Here is a 14,198-nt window from a genome sequence, read left to right as displayed (position 1 = left end):
TTTTTTCCCTTTAGATAATGTTTGATTTTTCTTTTTAGAAGTTCATATCCTAGATTTTGTTTTCAGAAGAATTCAGTAGTTGCAATGTTTTCAACTAACATTGACAGTTAACCTTTTTTTTTCTTTTTCCTAGTATTACAATGACTATGGTGATATTATTAAAGAAACGATGAGTAAAACAAGACAGATAGACAAAATCCAGTGTGCTAAAACACTTATTCTTAGTTTGCAGCAGGTAAGAGTTTACAATATTTTTATGCATGAAATTTCATCCTGTAGATGATATCCTGTTGTTTAGTAAGTAGTTTCAGATATTGATGATGAAATCTTGATGGGCAGTACGGATAAGTAGGTCTAAACTTAAACACATTTTCTGCATTTTCTACAACTATGTGAAAAACTGCCATAAGTCTTCCTATACTTACCATATATTGTACCACAGAAAATGTAGGAGTGGTCAATAAATACAAAATGAGTGTAACTCTATGAAACCTTCATAACTCTAAAACAATATTTTAAGTAAAATATTCAGATATGTGTTGTGAGGTGGCAAGTTTTCTTGTTTGTGAACAGATAAATACTTCCTGCCTGTGTGGTAGGGGGTTGGGGGTTTTTTGTGGAGGTTTTGTTTTGCTTTTGGTGTGTTGTTTTGGTTTTGGTTTTTTTTAACTATTCTGAGAATTAATATGAAGTTTTAGTAATTTCTTAATGTTTAGTAGAGACTTCACACATTTGACAATAAAACATAATTTAATGCTCTCTTCAGTAAAGTTTGTGTGGAAACCTGACGAATTCAGTTAAAGTTAACATTTGATTAATCTGCTCACATAAACCATCTGCATGGATTTTATTCACAGGCTCAGAACAGTGGAGACATACATCTCCAAAGCACTGTAATCCAGCATAGATCACTTCTATCCATGAAAGGAAAATCTACCCAAATATATTTTCTCTATCCCTGGTTTTTGACTGAAGATTATAAAGCCACATAGTGACTGTGGATCTGGGTATTGAGCCTGGTGGAGGCCAAATGGAAATAGTCCTTACTAAAGTAAGGACTGGCTTATCAGTATGGATATTGCCAAAACAAGGCAGGATGAGGCCTTTCCTTTTGATAGCAGCATGACTCTTAAGTAGCTGGTGGAACTGCAGTGTAAAATATGTAACTAAACACTCTTTGTTTCATTCTTTGTGATACAAAAGAGTGAAGGGTGTGTTAGACAAAATTTAAAAAATAGAAAAATGTATTATTGAAGCGCATTATAGTTGAATTCAGTAGAATTGAGAAAGGATTGATCAAAGAAAAGAAAAGACTGAAGTTCAGAGTATTTGACTTTGACAACTATTGATGAGTACTTAAAAATCTCATAATTGGGTACAGAATTTCTGCTGTCTTTGGCAATTTCCCTGAACATATCTCCATTTTAGAGTTTCTTCTTTATACGTGTATTTTGAGAAGAAAAAAGAATTGGGAACTAGTAGTTTGACAAAGTATTTTAGTAAAGACCAGGTGAAGATCAGCCCATTTATTTCTTCTCTGTTGGTGTATGTAATTAGGGAATCCTACTAATTTTTTGTATTCTCAGCTTAAGAACACTTTGAGTTAGTGAAGCACTGAAATCTGTCATCCACTATGTCTACAGTTTGATGAGTGCTTGATCAGTGCATCTCAAAGTTATCTCTGGGGTGCAGACTCTTCAAGAGTAGCTTTGGCTTCATTGTCCAAAATGTCCATGTTTGTCTCTTGGTGTTGTCAGATTAGCAGTGGGAGGAAAAAGCTGTGAAACATACTTTTAAACTGAAACTTATCTCTAGTCCAAAGTTTGACATAATCTTTTAATACATAAAAATTTCCCTTTTTATTCCATGCAGCTCTTCAATGAAATGATTCAAGAAAATGGTTATAATTTTGACAGATCATCACCAACGTTCAGTGGCATAAAGGAACTTGCTCGACGTTTTGCTTTAACATTTGGATTGGATCAGTTGAAAACAAGAGAAGCTATTGCTATGTTACACAAGTAATTGTGTGCTTTGTATTACTTCCATTCTTTGAAAATGAGTTTGTTAATACTAAGTGCCTCAGCCCTAGAGATGATATAGCCCATATATTAATTAGGGGATGAGTGCAGTTTTGTCTCTGAGTAAAACCTAAATGTTTAATATTGTTGGTGTTCTCCAGCATCATTGTATAAGCATGTAAATTATAGCAGTGATGCTATAATGAACAAGCTTTTTAATGTCTGGTCTATAACAATAAGAAAAGATCCACTTCATTGTCAGTGGTGATCATGTTGGCCTCATGCAGAAAACCTGCAATGCAAGGTAGAAATTCCACGGCAGAAAGAGTGTGTCTAGATTAAAATAATAACTAGTGTTCACTTTTTTTGCTGGAATATGGAAACATCAAATTAATGCTTTCTTGACATAAAGGAAAGGGGTTTGGTTTTAGTAGCTCACAGTGTTTTGAACTTCTGTTTGTTCTTTGTCTGATGTAATTTTTTTTTTTGTGCTTAGGGATGGCATAGAATTTGCTTTTAAGGAGCCTAATCCACAAGGTGAGAGCCACCCACCATTAAATTTGGCATTTCTTGACATTCTCAGTGAGTTCTCCTCGAAACTTCTCAGACAAGACAAAAGAACAGTGTAAGTATTTTCTTAATATTCGTAGTATTTGTAATGATAACCTCAAAAGATGTGCATCAGAATAAATATTTGTGTATTGTATTCATCTAAAATGGAATCTTTGACGCATCAAGGTAAGTTTACACTAATGTAGTCAAGTATACTCACAGAAGGTGAATTGTGTTTATTGTTATTTTTCATTTTATGGTGAACAAACAGAAATTGTGTTCCAGATTTGCTGTTGTCAGGTCTTTGTGTTTTGTGAAATTAACATTGGCTGGTAATTTCAGTAGTTGCTTATCTTGACATGGTAACATTTTGTTACAGATTTTTGCATCTCTGTATTTCTTGTTTCATTTCAAGGTATGTTTACTTGGAGAAGTTCATGACCTTTCAGATGTCTCTACGAAGAGAAGATGTGTGGCTTCCTCTCATGTCCTACCGGAACTCGTTATTAGCCGGTGGGGATGATGACACCATGTCAGTGATTAGTGGAATCAGTAGTCGAGGATCTACAGTAAGAAATAAGAAGACAAAGCCAGCAACAGGCAAGCGGAAAGTACCCGAAGGTAGAACTTTAAACTTTACTACAATAGATATTCATATAAACTGCACACATTGTTTCATATTTCTTAGTGTGACTATATTGGTATGCCTTTATGTATTTTTTCAGAACAGGTTGCCTCTGATCATGTATGTGTCTTAGTGGGAAAAGTATTCATTTGATTCACAGAAGAAAAGGGCACTATACAGTGTTGAGTCATACAGTAGAAAAGTATAGAAATGCTCCAGCCAGTGATTATAAATCCAAGCCCTTTGAGGCACATGTAAGACTTTGTGGCAAAAAGTAAAGCAATTGATTCTCTGTATCACACATTTAATTTTTGTTTCAGCATTGACTTTTAGACTAGTTTGAAAAACACTTCACGGGTGTTCTTGCTGTGTTTGCTTCCAGCTGAAGAAAGCAGCAGTAGTGACAGTATGTGGCTGAACAGGGAGCAGTCAATGCACACCCCAGTGATGATGCAGACACCTCAGCTCACCTCCACGATAATGAGGGAGCCCAAGAGATTGCGACCCGACGAGAACTACATGGGCGTCTATCCCATGCAGCCCGAGCACCACCAACCGCCGCTCGACTACAAGTACGTACAGCAGTAGGTCTGCTTTGTCTTAGTGTCCATACACAAAACCAGTACATGTTTAAAATAGAATAATGGTCTTTTTAAGCACGCAAGTAACGTGGATGTTGGCTCAAAGGCAACAGGAAGAAGCCGCGCGACAACAACAGGAGAGGGCAGCGATGAACTACGTCAAGCTGAGAAGCAACTTGCAACACGCCATGTGAGTGCAGTGAAGTGCTCCTTCCCTGGGTCAGGGAGGGGAGGGGAGGGTTTATAAATGCAGTGGTACACCTGTATCTTTTAAGAGAGATACATCTTCTAAGTTCAAAAGTTCTCTGCATTCTTAAGGGCAGTGTAGTTCTGCAGAAAAAAAGTACACATTGCAACCAAAACCACATGTATTGAGGAGCGTTACATCTTTCCCCTACTTTTGATTGTTTTATATCCAGTACTTCATGTAACATTGTTTAAGTGGTGGCTTTTTTTTAATACAATGGCACCGATTAGTATAATTAGAATGACTCCTTAGTTTTCTCATAAGTTCTGATGTTTCATGTGGAATTTGAGGAGAGAGGATGAAGGACTGTGTGGGTGTATTTGTAATGGTTTTACACATCTACTTTATTTCAAAGGCATTCTTTCTGGCCTTATCATAAGGCAGAAACAATTTTTCTTTAAGTGGCAAAACTTAAGTTCATTCTCACTTGAGCATAAATTAGGTATGGAGTAGATCTGCTTACCAGTTCTCACACCCTCTCAGAATACCCATTTAGAAATGTCCCATGGTTGTCTAAACTGACCTTTGTTAGGCATTGTCTCATGCCCTCTTAGTATCTTCTGGTTAAATACCAGCTTTCTTTAGTAGTAGTTGTGCATTCATTTCATTACTTCATTTCTGCTTTATCTAATGGAATCACCATTTGTTAGGAGTCCTTTACTGAGCATTAGCTTTTTAAATTGATAGAAGTTAACTTGATTTAGTGCTAAACAGTCTCGCTTTTCATTTCAGTCGACGTGGCACAAGTCTAATGGAGGATGATGAAGAGCCAATTGTTGAAGATGTGATGATGTCATCAGAAGGGCGGATTGAAGATCTTAATGAAGGCATGGATTTTGACACCATGGACATAGACCTAGTAAGAAATTTACTTACTTTTAGTGGTCTTGGGATTTGCATTTCTGCTTTTAAAGTAAAATATTTGAATTAAATTTTCCTTCTTATAAAATAAAAATCATTCTGGTTGCTTTCTGCCTTGCTAAAGGGCTGTGCTGTTGTCTGTATATAAGAGCCATCTGCTCCAACTGCCTTACAAAAACAAGAACACTTCCTGTCATAACTAATAACATTTATCCCTTGTGAATTTCTACCCCTTGAGAGTTCAGCTTCACTGACTACAGTGTAAAACCTCTGTTTTTCTGGTGAAATTGCACTTAACCTGTTTGTTTGTTTGCTTTCTAAAGCCACCATCAAAGAACAGGAGAGAACGAACGGAGCTAAAACCAGATTTCTTTGACCCTGCTTCAATCATGGATGAATCGGTAGGTTCACTTACATAAGGGGCAAGTAATGTAAATCAGTCTTAAGGTTGCCATACTCTCTTACTTCAGATTTTAAATGGAAAGAATGCAATACTCAGGTTGTCATTGTTAACTTATTTTGACAGACTGGTACAGTAATTCAGCTCCATACATTCTAGGATAGTCAGTGTTCCTTGCCATTTTATGGGATTTTTGTTCTTAATATCTATATATAGCTATGTAAAAGTTAAAAGCCTATGATTCTGAGCAGAAAACACATTTGTTATGGAAAAGACTGTAGCAGAGGCTGATAGCAAAGAGCATTAGAAAAATGAAGAAATGTGCATACACAGTATTAAAGGCAAGTTTCCTGTTGTGCTGAGCTTAGTTCAGTGACTCTGATGTCATTACCAAATGTCAGCACTAGATGGTTTGCATTTTGTGGGTTTTTTTTAATTGGCATATTTACTTTTGTGCATAAGTAAGATAATGGAGAAAATAAGAGATAATACAGATATCTGTTTATAGAGATGAGAGGTATTTTTTCTTTCCATATAAAGTTTTAGGTCCAAAACATCCGAAGTCTGTAGTTTCTGCTTGCAGTTGCCCTTTTATCCGACTTGATAAATCTGCAGTCTCTATTCTCTTTTAAAAATCTGCATGAGGGATTCCTTCTGTCTTGAACTACTTGTAAAGTATGCAGCCATTTTTGACCCTGGGTAGCTGGTACAAAATTACACTGGAAATAACAAGCTGCAGCAAGCCAGCAGAGGACAGTACAACAAGGCTTCCTGGGAATCTTGGACAGCTTGGTGGAATTTGGAAGATGGTTATGTATTTTTTTACAGTATTGTTGCAGCGTGAACTTGTTCATGTTTATGGGAGAAAGAAGTCCTAAATACTGTTTTAATAATTGCAAATCCATATATTTTGTACCAGTAGGGCTTTGCTTTAGTAATAATGAATCAGTTAGGCTGTGTGTCTGGCTGTTGTGTGTTCTTTCCTGAATTAACACCAAGAAAATATCTCGCCTGTTCTCTGACATTCTGTTTTACAATAATTCTTCCCCTCCTCTTCTCAATTTTTCCTGGACTGATCTGTGAAGTACCAGTCCCTTTTTAGTCTGACAATGCTGAAACCATGGCCTTCTCCAGGCTGCATTTCATTGATGTGAGAGCCCTTGCAGCTCCAGCTCTGACACTGCTGGGGCCGCTCGGGCAGGTTGGGGTTCCCGCCCGGCCGCGCTGTGCCGGCTGCAGTGCGCGGGAGCGGCCGCGCGGGGGCAGCCGCGGGCAGCGCAGCGCCGGGAGCGCCGGGCGGGGCCGGGAAACGGCTCGGTCTAAAGACAGAGTTCAGCGCAAAAACATCATCGCATCAGTGCAAAGCATTCTCGGAATAAAGTTAACTCGCTTTATTCTTATAATTTATTTCAGAGGTCCCTTATTCTTGGAGCTGTTGCACTTGTTTTTAATAGGTGTTTAATTTATTCGGATGCACATGGTTTATGACTAGACTTCTAGTCGGATGTGCCCAGTTACTGCTGGCAGCAGAGGCAGTTCTGTGTGCTCTGTTATAGGAGGCACCCAAAGTGAATCTAATTCAAAGAACAGTAAAAATGGGTTTGTAAACAGATAAACATGAACAGCATTGTCAAGGTTCAGGAAAATTTGGTCTGTTTTGCCTCTGCCTGATTTTATAATGTCCTACAAATGTTAAGACAGTCACATAATCTGGATCTTCTTTTTGGCACATACATACTTCCATTGACATAGAAAGCTGTATAGCTTGTTCTCACATGGGAAGTGGAAACTGATTCTTTTTCTTTCCCTAGTTACACAGTCTCCTGAAGTACAGTTGCTTGATTTTACCCGATGATTGTTTGATTTTTCACTGTCGTCCTGACAGAGTGAATACGTTTCCTAGGAAATGTTAAATTTGTGTCCTGGCTGGCTGATGTGGGATGGCCTGTGGTTTCTGTCATCACAGACACAGCAGCAGCCAGTGTCTGCAGTGTTTTGTCCCAGGTTTAGTAGCTGGTAATAACACATTTGATTTCAGGTTAGTGCCAATAGAATGTCAAAGAAGTCTGAGTTAGGCACCTAACTAAAAATTCTTCTGCAATTATTACCTAAAATAATTAAAACACAGGCTTTATTCCTACTGGATCTAGTTAATTTCAAGTGTGAGAAAAATATTTCTAATGAATGAGGAGCCCTTTCCATATTATTATCTAAATCAGAAGTGTGGTTAATCTGGTTTGAAAGAAAAATAAACTTAATAATGCCTTAACATATCTTGAAGTGTCTTAATCTTAAATTATATACTAATTGCTTTGTTATTTGTTAAATGTGTATTAGACTACAAATTGACACCATTTCTAACTTTTTTTTTAGGTTCTTGGGGTGTCAATGTTTTAATACCAGAACAGCAAATAAATCAGTGGTGAAGTCATTTTCTAAGTGGAAGAGGAAGTTTTTCAATACAAAATTGTGGTAGATACAGTGAAATTCTGAACAGATTTTTCTCTAAGGAGAATGACATGCTTTCAAGATCAAGTGCATTGAAGGGGCAGTTTTGTTTGCCTGAAAGAAAAAAGAAATGTAAAGGACAAGTAAACAATTGAGGATAAGCTACACTTTTTGTTGGGAAAAAATTCAATATTTTATTTATGTGCTATCAGTTTATTTCTGGATCATAAGAAGTATTCCCTCTGAGTTTTAATCTTAACAGTCTGAGAGGTGTTTGGTACAGATTTGAGCCCCTCTCTACACATTTGCTGGCTATACTAAATAATCATGAGCTCTGCTGGATTGCTGTTCACGTCCATGAGCTGTAATAGTAGATGGATTGGTTTTCTCACAGTGTAGAACGAACCAGAAGAGTTGTCAGTATTTTCAATAAAATGCAAACTTCAGCAACAGAAGGTTTGTATCAATTAATCATGGAAATAAATACATAAAACAGAATTTTAACAGCTTTTTAATCTAAAACACACTTTTTATTCCAAAAGCTTCATGTTAGCCTTCTCAGAAAGGTCCATAAGCTATAAGCTACCAGAACATAACAGATTTCACTCTTGCTTGCCCATTACCAACCCTGAAAGTTTGCTTGTCCTTTAAGAAAAATGTAATGTTGTGAAATTCCTTCCAGTAGTGCCACTGTATTTTGTCTCCAAATAAAAGAAGCTTATTGTAGTATGTTTGCAGAAAAATTCTAAACAAAAATTATACAGCTTATTAGAGTGTGGGAATAGGGATCTAAATTTTAAATAAAATTATATATATATATAAATTGGTGCTGATTTTATAATTGCGCAGTTTGTTTAGTTTTTTCTTACTTTTAAATTCCAACTTAAAATTATGAGGTTTCAGAAATATATTGAAAGTTTAACAATGTTTAAAAATAGAAGAGCATGAGAATTCATGCTTTAAAAATGATTTTTAAATTTGTATTTTATATTGTTTTATCTATCTGTCTTTGCAAGCAGTCTTCAGGTTAAAGATACTTCTAACAGGTTACAGTACATTTCCTCTATATGTAAATTAGATTGGATAATAGAAGCTCATAAACAACCCATAATATTCTTTAAAAGCTAAGCTTTAAATTTCATTTTGTGTCCATTCACAAATAAATTAAATTTGGTCTAAAACAGAAAGTGGATCTATGCCATTTTGACATTGACTCATTTTGCAAGGCTTAGGCAGCTAGACATCATTTTAAAGGAAATATTAACTTATATTACATATGTATATTTTTTGTCAGTTGTCTCTCAGTTCTTGAGGTATATTATTTTAATCATTCCATGCCTTAATACGCTTGCAATACAAGAATCTCCCCAAATGGGTGAATACAAAAAGGCTTCCTGTTTTTAGACTCAGAAATTAAACATTCGGCTGTGGTAGCCAAAAACCATAGATTATCTAAAGGATCATGATAAAATATAATTATTTTACTAGGTCATGGGTAACAACAAAATGAAAACTAGATCTGCCTAACTCATTTTACATAAATAAATACTCTCATGTCTAAAAGTACTGCCTATATTGTTTTCCACACCACTGCATTTAATAGAACTGCTGAGAGGACTGTATATATGATTTTAAACTTAAGTTGATTTTTCTTACTCTTGAAGGAGTGTTTCTTTGTGAAAGCAGTTCTTACAGCTTTGTTTTCAACCAGCTAAAAATGTTTTATATATTTACCTTAACCTGTTGTCCTCCACATTCTATTGTCCTAATTGTACTGTTTTCTGATTTGTATTTATGTCTTGAGACAGTAACTTTTTGAATAAAAATAAACCTACAGTATGTTGTATGTTTGATCTTTTTAAATTGGGGTTATGGGAGGACAGTGAAGAAAGGGGTATGAGTAATGCAAATGTTATGTTTATAGAAATCAAAATCTTTTTCCATGTCTTTTAAGTGTTTGTCTCAGAGTTGGGATAATGTATGAAAAACTGCACTGTTTTATATTTGTAATAAATTGTACAAGTTTTTAAAATGTGAATAAAGCACTAATTGGGTAATAATTTAAAGCAGAAAAGTTAATGCAATCATGATTGTTTTAAATATGCTTTAATTTGAGATAAACTTGTTAAAAGAATTAGTGTAAATACAGAGTGAGCTTTTGAAGAGGTTAGTACCTGCAAATAAAATTTTTAAAATTTGTATAGAACTTTTACATGCCAAGAAAGCAGTGGTTAATTATTTTTGTGTTACGTTTTCTAAAGGTGTATTAATAACCTTTCTGTTGGTTTCTTTTTCCTAAAAACTTTTATCTGATTTTACTCAGAATGCTTTTGATTCTGACATTGGAGATGCTGTACATAGTCCAATGGAAATACCATTAATTGTGTATGCTACTTTCCATTCCATAAGTTGATCATGCACCTGGTAAGCATTTTGAGCTTAATTGGCCAGACAGCAAGGGAATGAGGGGAAAACCCTAAACATCCCCTCCCATTCCCCTCTCCTCAACTACTGAGCACCTCTAGCTGGGAATTGAAAACTCCTTTCTGGTACAAGACTTTTTAAAGCAGTAATTTTAAGATCTTAGAGAGAGAAAACTTTTAATCCTTGCTAATGTAACCTTAGGAGTTTTGGGTTGGTTTTCATTTTAGTTATTATTATTGCAAATGTTCATTATTCCTGTCTCTAAATCCTGCTGTAAGTTCAATAGTATCTTGTGGAAAATTGTTTTAGTAAGTTCTAAGTTTATAATGCAAGAAAAATACCTTCACTATACAATGTAAAGTCTGTTCTAGTTAAACTGCTTTGGTACAAAAGCCTGTAAATGGAAGAAATTGGAGTTTGAAGAGAGAGATGATAAAAATGTAGAAAAAAAGCAAACTGTTCAGAGAAAGTAAAGCCTGTCCTCTGGTTTACCAGAGAGGCCACAGGGAAGGTATTGACACAGAACGAATTTCAAAGGAATAGTTTCCACATATTCTGTAAAAAGTATTTCTTGATATTAAACAACCAAAGACAATATGCAAGACGTTAGTGATGGCTGTTGTTTGTTTGTTTGGTTTTTACTCCTTTGGATGGTGTGATGCTGATTCCTGTAGCATGTTAGAGATCATAAATTCCCATCTTTAATCTCAGTATAACTAAAAATGCACCTCTTTAAAGTCTGCCCCCCTGTCCCGTTCCCCCCCCTAATTTATCCATACACTTTTGCTTGTGTGGGATTTCAGGACAGCAATACAATTAACTTCCTACACATACTGGATTTTTTGAGCTGCTTTGATTCACAACAATGCTTTGCTGTGCTTTTTTATCTATAGATTTTTAAAATTTTATTATAGCCCGATTAATATCAACGACTTGTTCCTTTGAAGCACTTGTCAAAATTGTGAATTTGTGCTTCAGAATTCTTTTGATAAAATGCAATTTGATTCTTTAAAAATATTTCCATTCCTACTTAACTGCTTTAATTTAATATTCTTTGACTCATTTGTGATACTGAAATGTAGCTTTTGTCATTGCCTAATTTTTCATAATCCTATACAATTTCTTGTCCTGAGATTGTTTAATATTCTTACATATTTGTTGGCATCCAAAAGTGATCGTATTTTTGATGGAGATGGATGATGACACATACTCGGAAAACAAGGTAATGCAGGACAATACTGTTCTATAATAATTCTGTTTTAAAAGTAACAATTCCATGTGAATTGTGCCTGTCATTTTCCTTAGCTGTCGTTCTCTCCTGTATCCCTTCTTTGTGTTGCTGTTCTTTCTTTAATCTATTTCTTTGATTAAATATCAATTTTCATATTTCTTTAAAGTTTTTACCAGTTAGATGTTGTTGCAAATGGTGCCTTCCAGCTAGAGATTCAGTTGCTGCTTTTTGTTGTGGTCTTTTGTAGCTACTGCCAGCTTTTATGGGTGTAAATCATAGTGGCAGTACAGTGGTAAGAAGCTATAACTGTGCCCAGAAAAATGATCCAAAGTGTGGTTGGGTGGCTGGCTGACAGAAATGTCCCTGTCCTTCAGAGAATGTGTGTGGTTCCATAATGTCATCATGCTTCCTAAACCGGACTGTGTAATTTCTGCTGAGCTTTTCTCAGCAGTTTTTTGATTGGAAAATAAGAGGAAAAGTCATCATGTTTTGTGTATGTTAACTGTTTTTGTCAAAGAAAAAGCTGCAGTTGCCAGCTTTAAAAGTGAAAGTTGTGTTCAGCTGATAACAGCTTGAATTCTGCACTTGCAGAAAAGCTATTTAAAAGAACCTAATAAAATAAAATATAAAAGTAATAAAACCTCTGGAGGCCTAGAACATCTCAAATTAGTAAGGAGAGATGTGAAGTTGGTAGTTACTTTGTGAAAGCATTCATGCAATACAACAGGACCTGGGAAAATGGATTCACGAGCTTGCAGAGAGTTTCCTGTTGGCTGAGGTGGGTGATGGCAGGTGAGAGATCCGTGCACAGAGCAGCAGCTTGTTCCCAGTCTGGTGAGCTGTGGGTACAGCTTGAATGATCCCTCAGACATTGAGCAGGGATGGTCTCCTTGTGCTCATCTAGCCTTTCTCTAGACTGCTCATTCACTACCTTTGCCCTTAGGCTTTTGTCCCTAAATCCCCTGTACCATCTGTAGGGCCTGGCTGTGGGACATTGGGGTGAGCCCTGTGCTGTGGGACATTGGTGTGAGCCTGTGCTGTGGGACATTGGGGTGAGCTGTGGGACATTGGTGTGGCGCTGTGCTGTGGGACATTGTGTGAGCTCTGGGACATTGGGTGAGCCTGTGCTGTGAGACATTGGTGTGAGCCTGTGCTGTGGGACACGGCTGTGAGCCCTGTGCTGTGGGACATTGGGGTGAGCCCTGTGCTCTGGGACGTTGGTGTGAGCCCTGTGCTGTGGGACGTTGGTGTGGGCCCTGTGCTGTGGGACGTTGGTGTGAGCCTGTGCTGTGGGACGTTGGTGTGGGCCCTGTGCTGTGGGACGTTGGGGTGAGCCCTGTGCTGTGGGACATTGGTGTGAGCCTGTGCTGTGGTTCCTGCAGCTCCTGGCAGGGCTGGGCTGGCTCAGGGTTTCAGCGCCCTCTGATCCTGCGCTGCCCAGCACTGGGGTGTCCCTGCTGGAGAGCTGCAGCCCCCGTGTCCTGGCCAGGGCTCCCCATGACACCTGTTTGCCAGGCCATACTGCCAGCAGGGAAGCCTTCAGTTGGCTGCTGCCTTGTGAAAAGCAGTTAAACCACAGCTCTTGAGTGACAAATGCACCCATCTCTTATTATTTTAACGCACTCTTTTCACAGGCTTAAATTCTGTTTTCTGCTTTTCAAACTGCTGCACTCCACCAAAAGCAAAAAAGCAAACCACATCCACTTGTTTTTCATATCGTGCACAAAAGCACTTAAAGATGTGGTGTATCTTATATTTAGCCTGCTCTTTATTGTTCATCTTAAAGCACTGAGCTGTCTTTTACACAACTGTTCTTACGTATCAACTGACAAAAGCTGTCTTTCCATTATTTCTGTTGCCAGTTTATAATCTTCTGAATCTTGAAAGGCAGATTTCTTGGGGTGTTTTTTTTCAACTGAATTCTTCCATTACAGACAAGAATCAAAGTGCTCTGTGAAACCTAGCGTGGATTAGGGAAAGTGGCATTGTCAGTGAAAACAGTATCTTGTCAGTTCCATCCTGTCTGAGGGACTGATGGTGTTACAGTTTAAGGGCTTATTGTGTAAATGTTTGTAACTGGAGAAATCTACAGATTTGGGCTATTGGTCCTTTCCCTTGTTAGGGACCCTTTTATTCTTGCTCATATCAATAGCTTGTGTGTGGTGAAAGGAGCTTGTTGAAGTGCTGTGAAGTAAAAGAAGCACATGTTCTATTTAAAGCTGCTTTCATTACAAATTCTCTCTTTTATTTATTTTTTTAACCTTGCAATGCTTCATCTTCTGCTTCAGACTGACTTTTAACTGCATAGTTAAAACTCACTTGGGTTGGATTTGTAGATCTGACAGAAAGAAAGGTTCCCTGTAGAGCAGAGAGGCTGCCAGTGATGCAATATCAGCTGTTTGTGTTGGCTTTTCCTGGGAATTGTGTCGAGTTAGCCAAAGAGAAATAGGCTGGTGGTGTTTGTTCTGGCACATTACTGATTTGTCTCAGATTGTCACAGAGCTACAGATTTTGTGGATTTAGACAGTGTAGAAGCATTTTCTCTCCACATGCTGTTTCTGTAGTTAACAATATTCAATGCAGGCCACTTGATCTATTAGTAAAGTTCAAAATATATATATGTCTTTTAGTTTTTTCTTAATCCCTACTCACAAGGAAAGTCAAATTTCTTCTTTTCTTTTTGAATTTTATTTAATCTCTCACTCATTTATAAGAAATGAATTGTGTGGAGTGTTCCATGGAGCCAAACCACAGCACTCAGGGATGTATAATCCAAACTGGTAAGTTGGCAGGGTGAGTCTTGTGGGT

At 37.1% G+C, this 14,198-nt stretch overlaps 1 protein-coding gene across 5 annotated transcripts in view; it reads left to right on the top strand.

Moving 5' to 3' along the window:
- STAG2 (STAG2 cohesin complex component) overlaps positions 1-9,945 on the top strand; it is a 72,556-nt gene extending 62,611 nt beyond the window's left edge. For 3 of the 5 annotated variants that reach the window (XM_064713349.1, XM_064713350.1, XM_064713351.1), the window contains exons 26-34: positions 134-235; positions 1,873-2,021; positions 2,518-2,646; positions 2,989-3,194; positions 3,581-3,770; positions 3,856-3,969; positions 4,759-4,885; positions 5,211-5,288; positions 7,661-9,945. In XM_064713349.1, coding sequence (XP_064569419.1) covers positions 134-235; positions 1,873-2,021; positions 2,518-2,646; positions 2,989-3,194; positions 3,581-3,770; positions 3,856-3,969; positions 4,759-4,885; positions 5,211-5,288; positions 7,661-7,684 — 1,119 coding nt within the window. In that variant the 3' untranslated portion in view covers positions 7,685-9,945. Of the gene's footprint in view, positions 1-133; positions 236-1,872; positions 2,022-2,517; positions 2,647-2,988; positions 3,195-3,580; positions 3,771-3,855; positions 3,970-4,758; positions 4,886-5,210; positions 5,289-5,827; positions 6,134-7,660 lie in introns of those variants that run through there. The other 2 variants (XM_064713353.1, XM_064713352.1) reach the window with 2 other exon arrangements.
- Positions 9,946-14,198: the final 4,253 nt, after the last annotated feature.

Source organism: Zonotrichia leucophrys, chromosome 4A (assembly GCF_028769735.1).
Source record: "Zonotrichia leucophrys gambelii isolate GWCS_2022_RI chromosome 4A, RI_Zleu_2.0, whole genome shotgun sequence".
Taxonomy (NCBI): domain Eukaryota; kingdom Metazoa; phylum Chordata; class Aves; order Passeriformes; family Passerellidae; genus Zonotrichia; species Zonotrichia leucophrys.
Note: the sequence above shows the minus strand (reverse complement) of the source record. Positions and strands in the feature narration are given on the sequence as shown.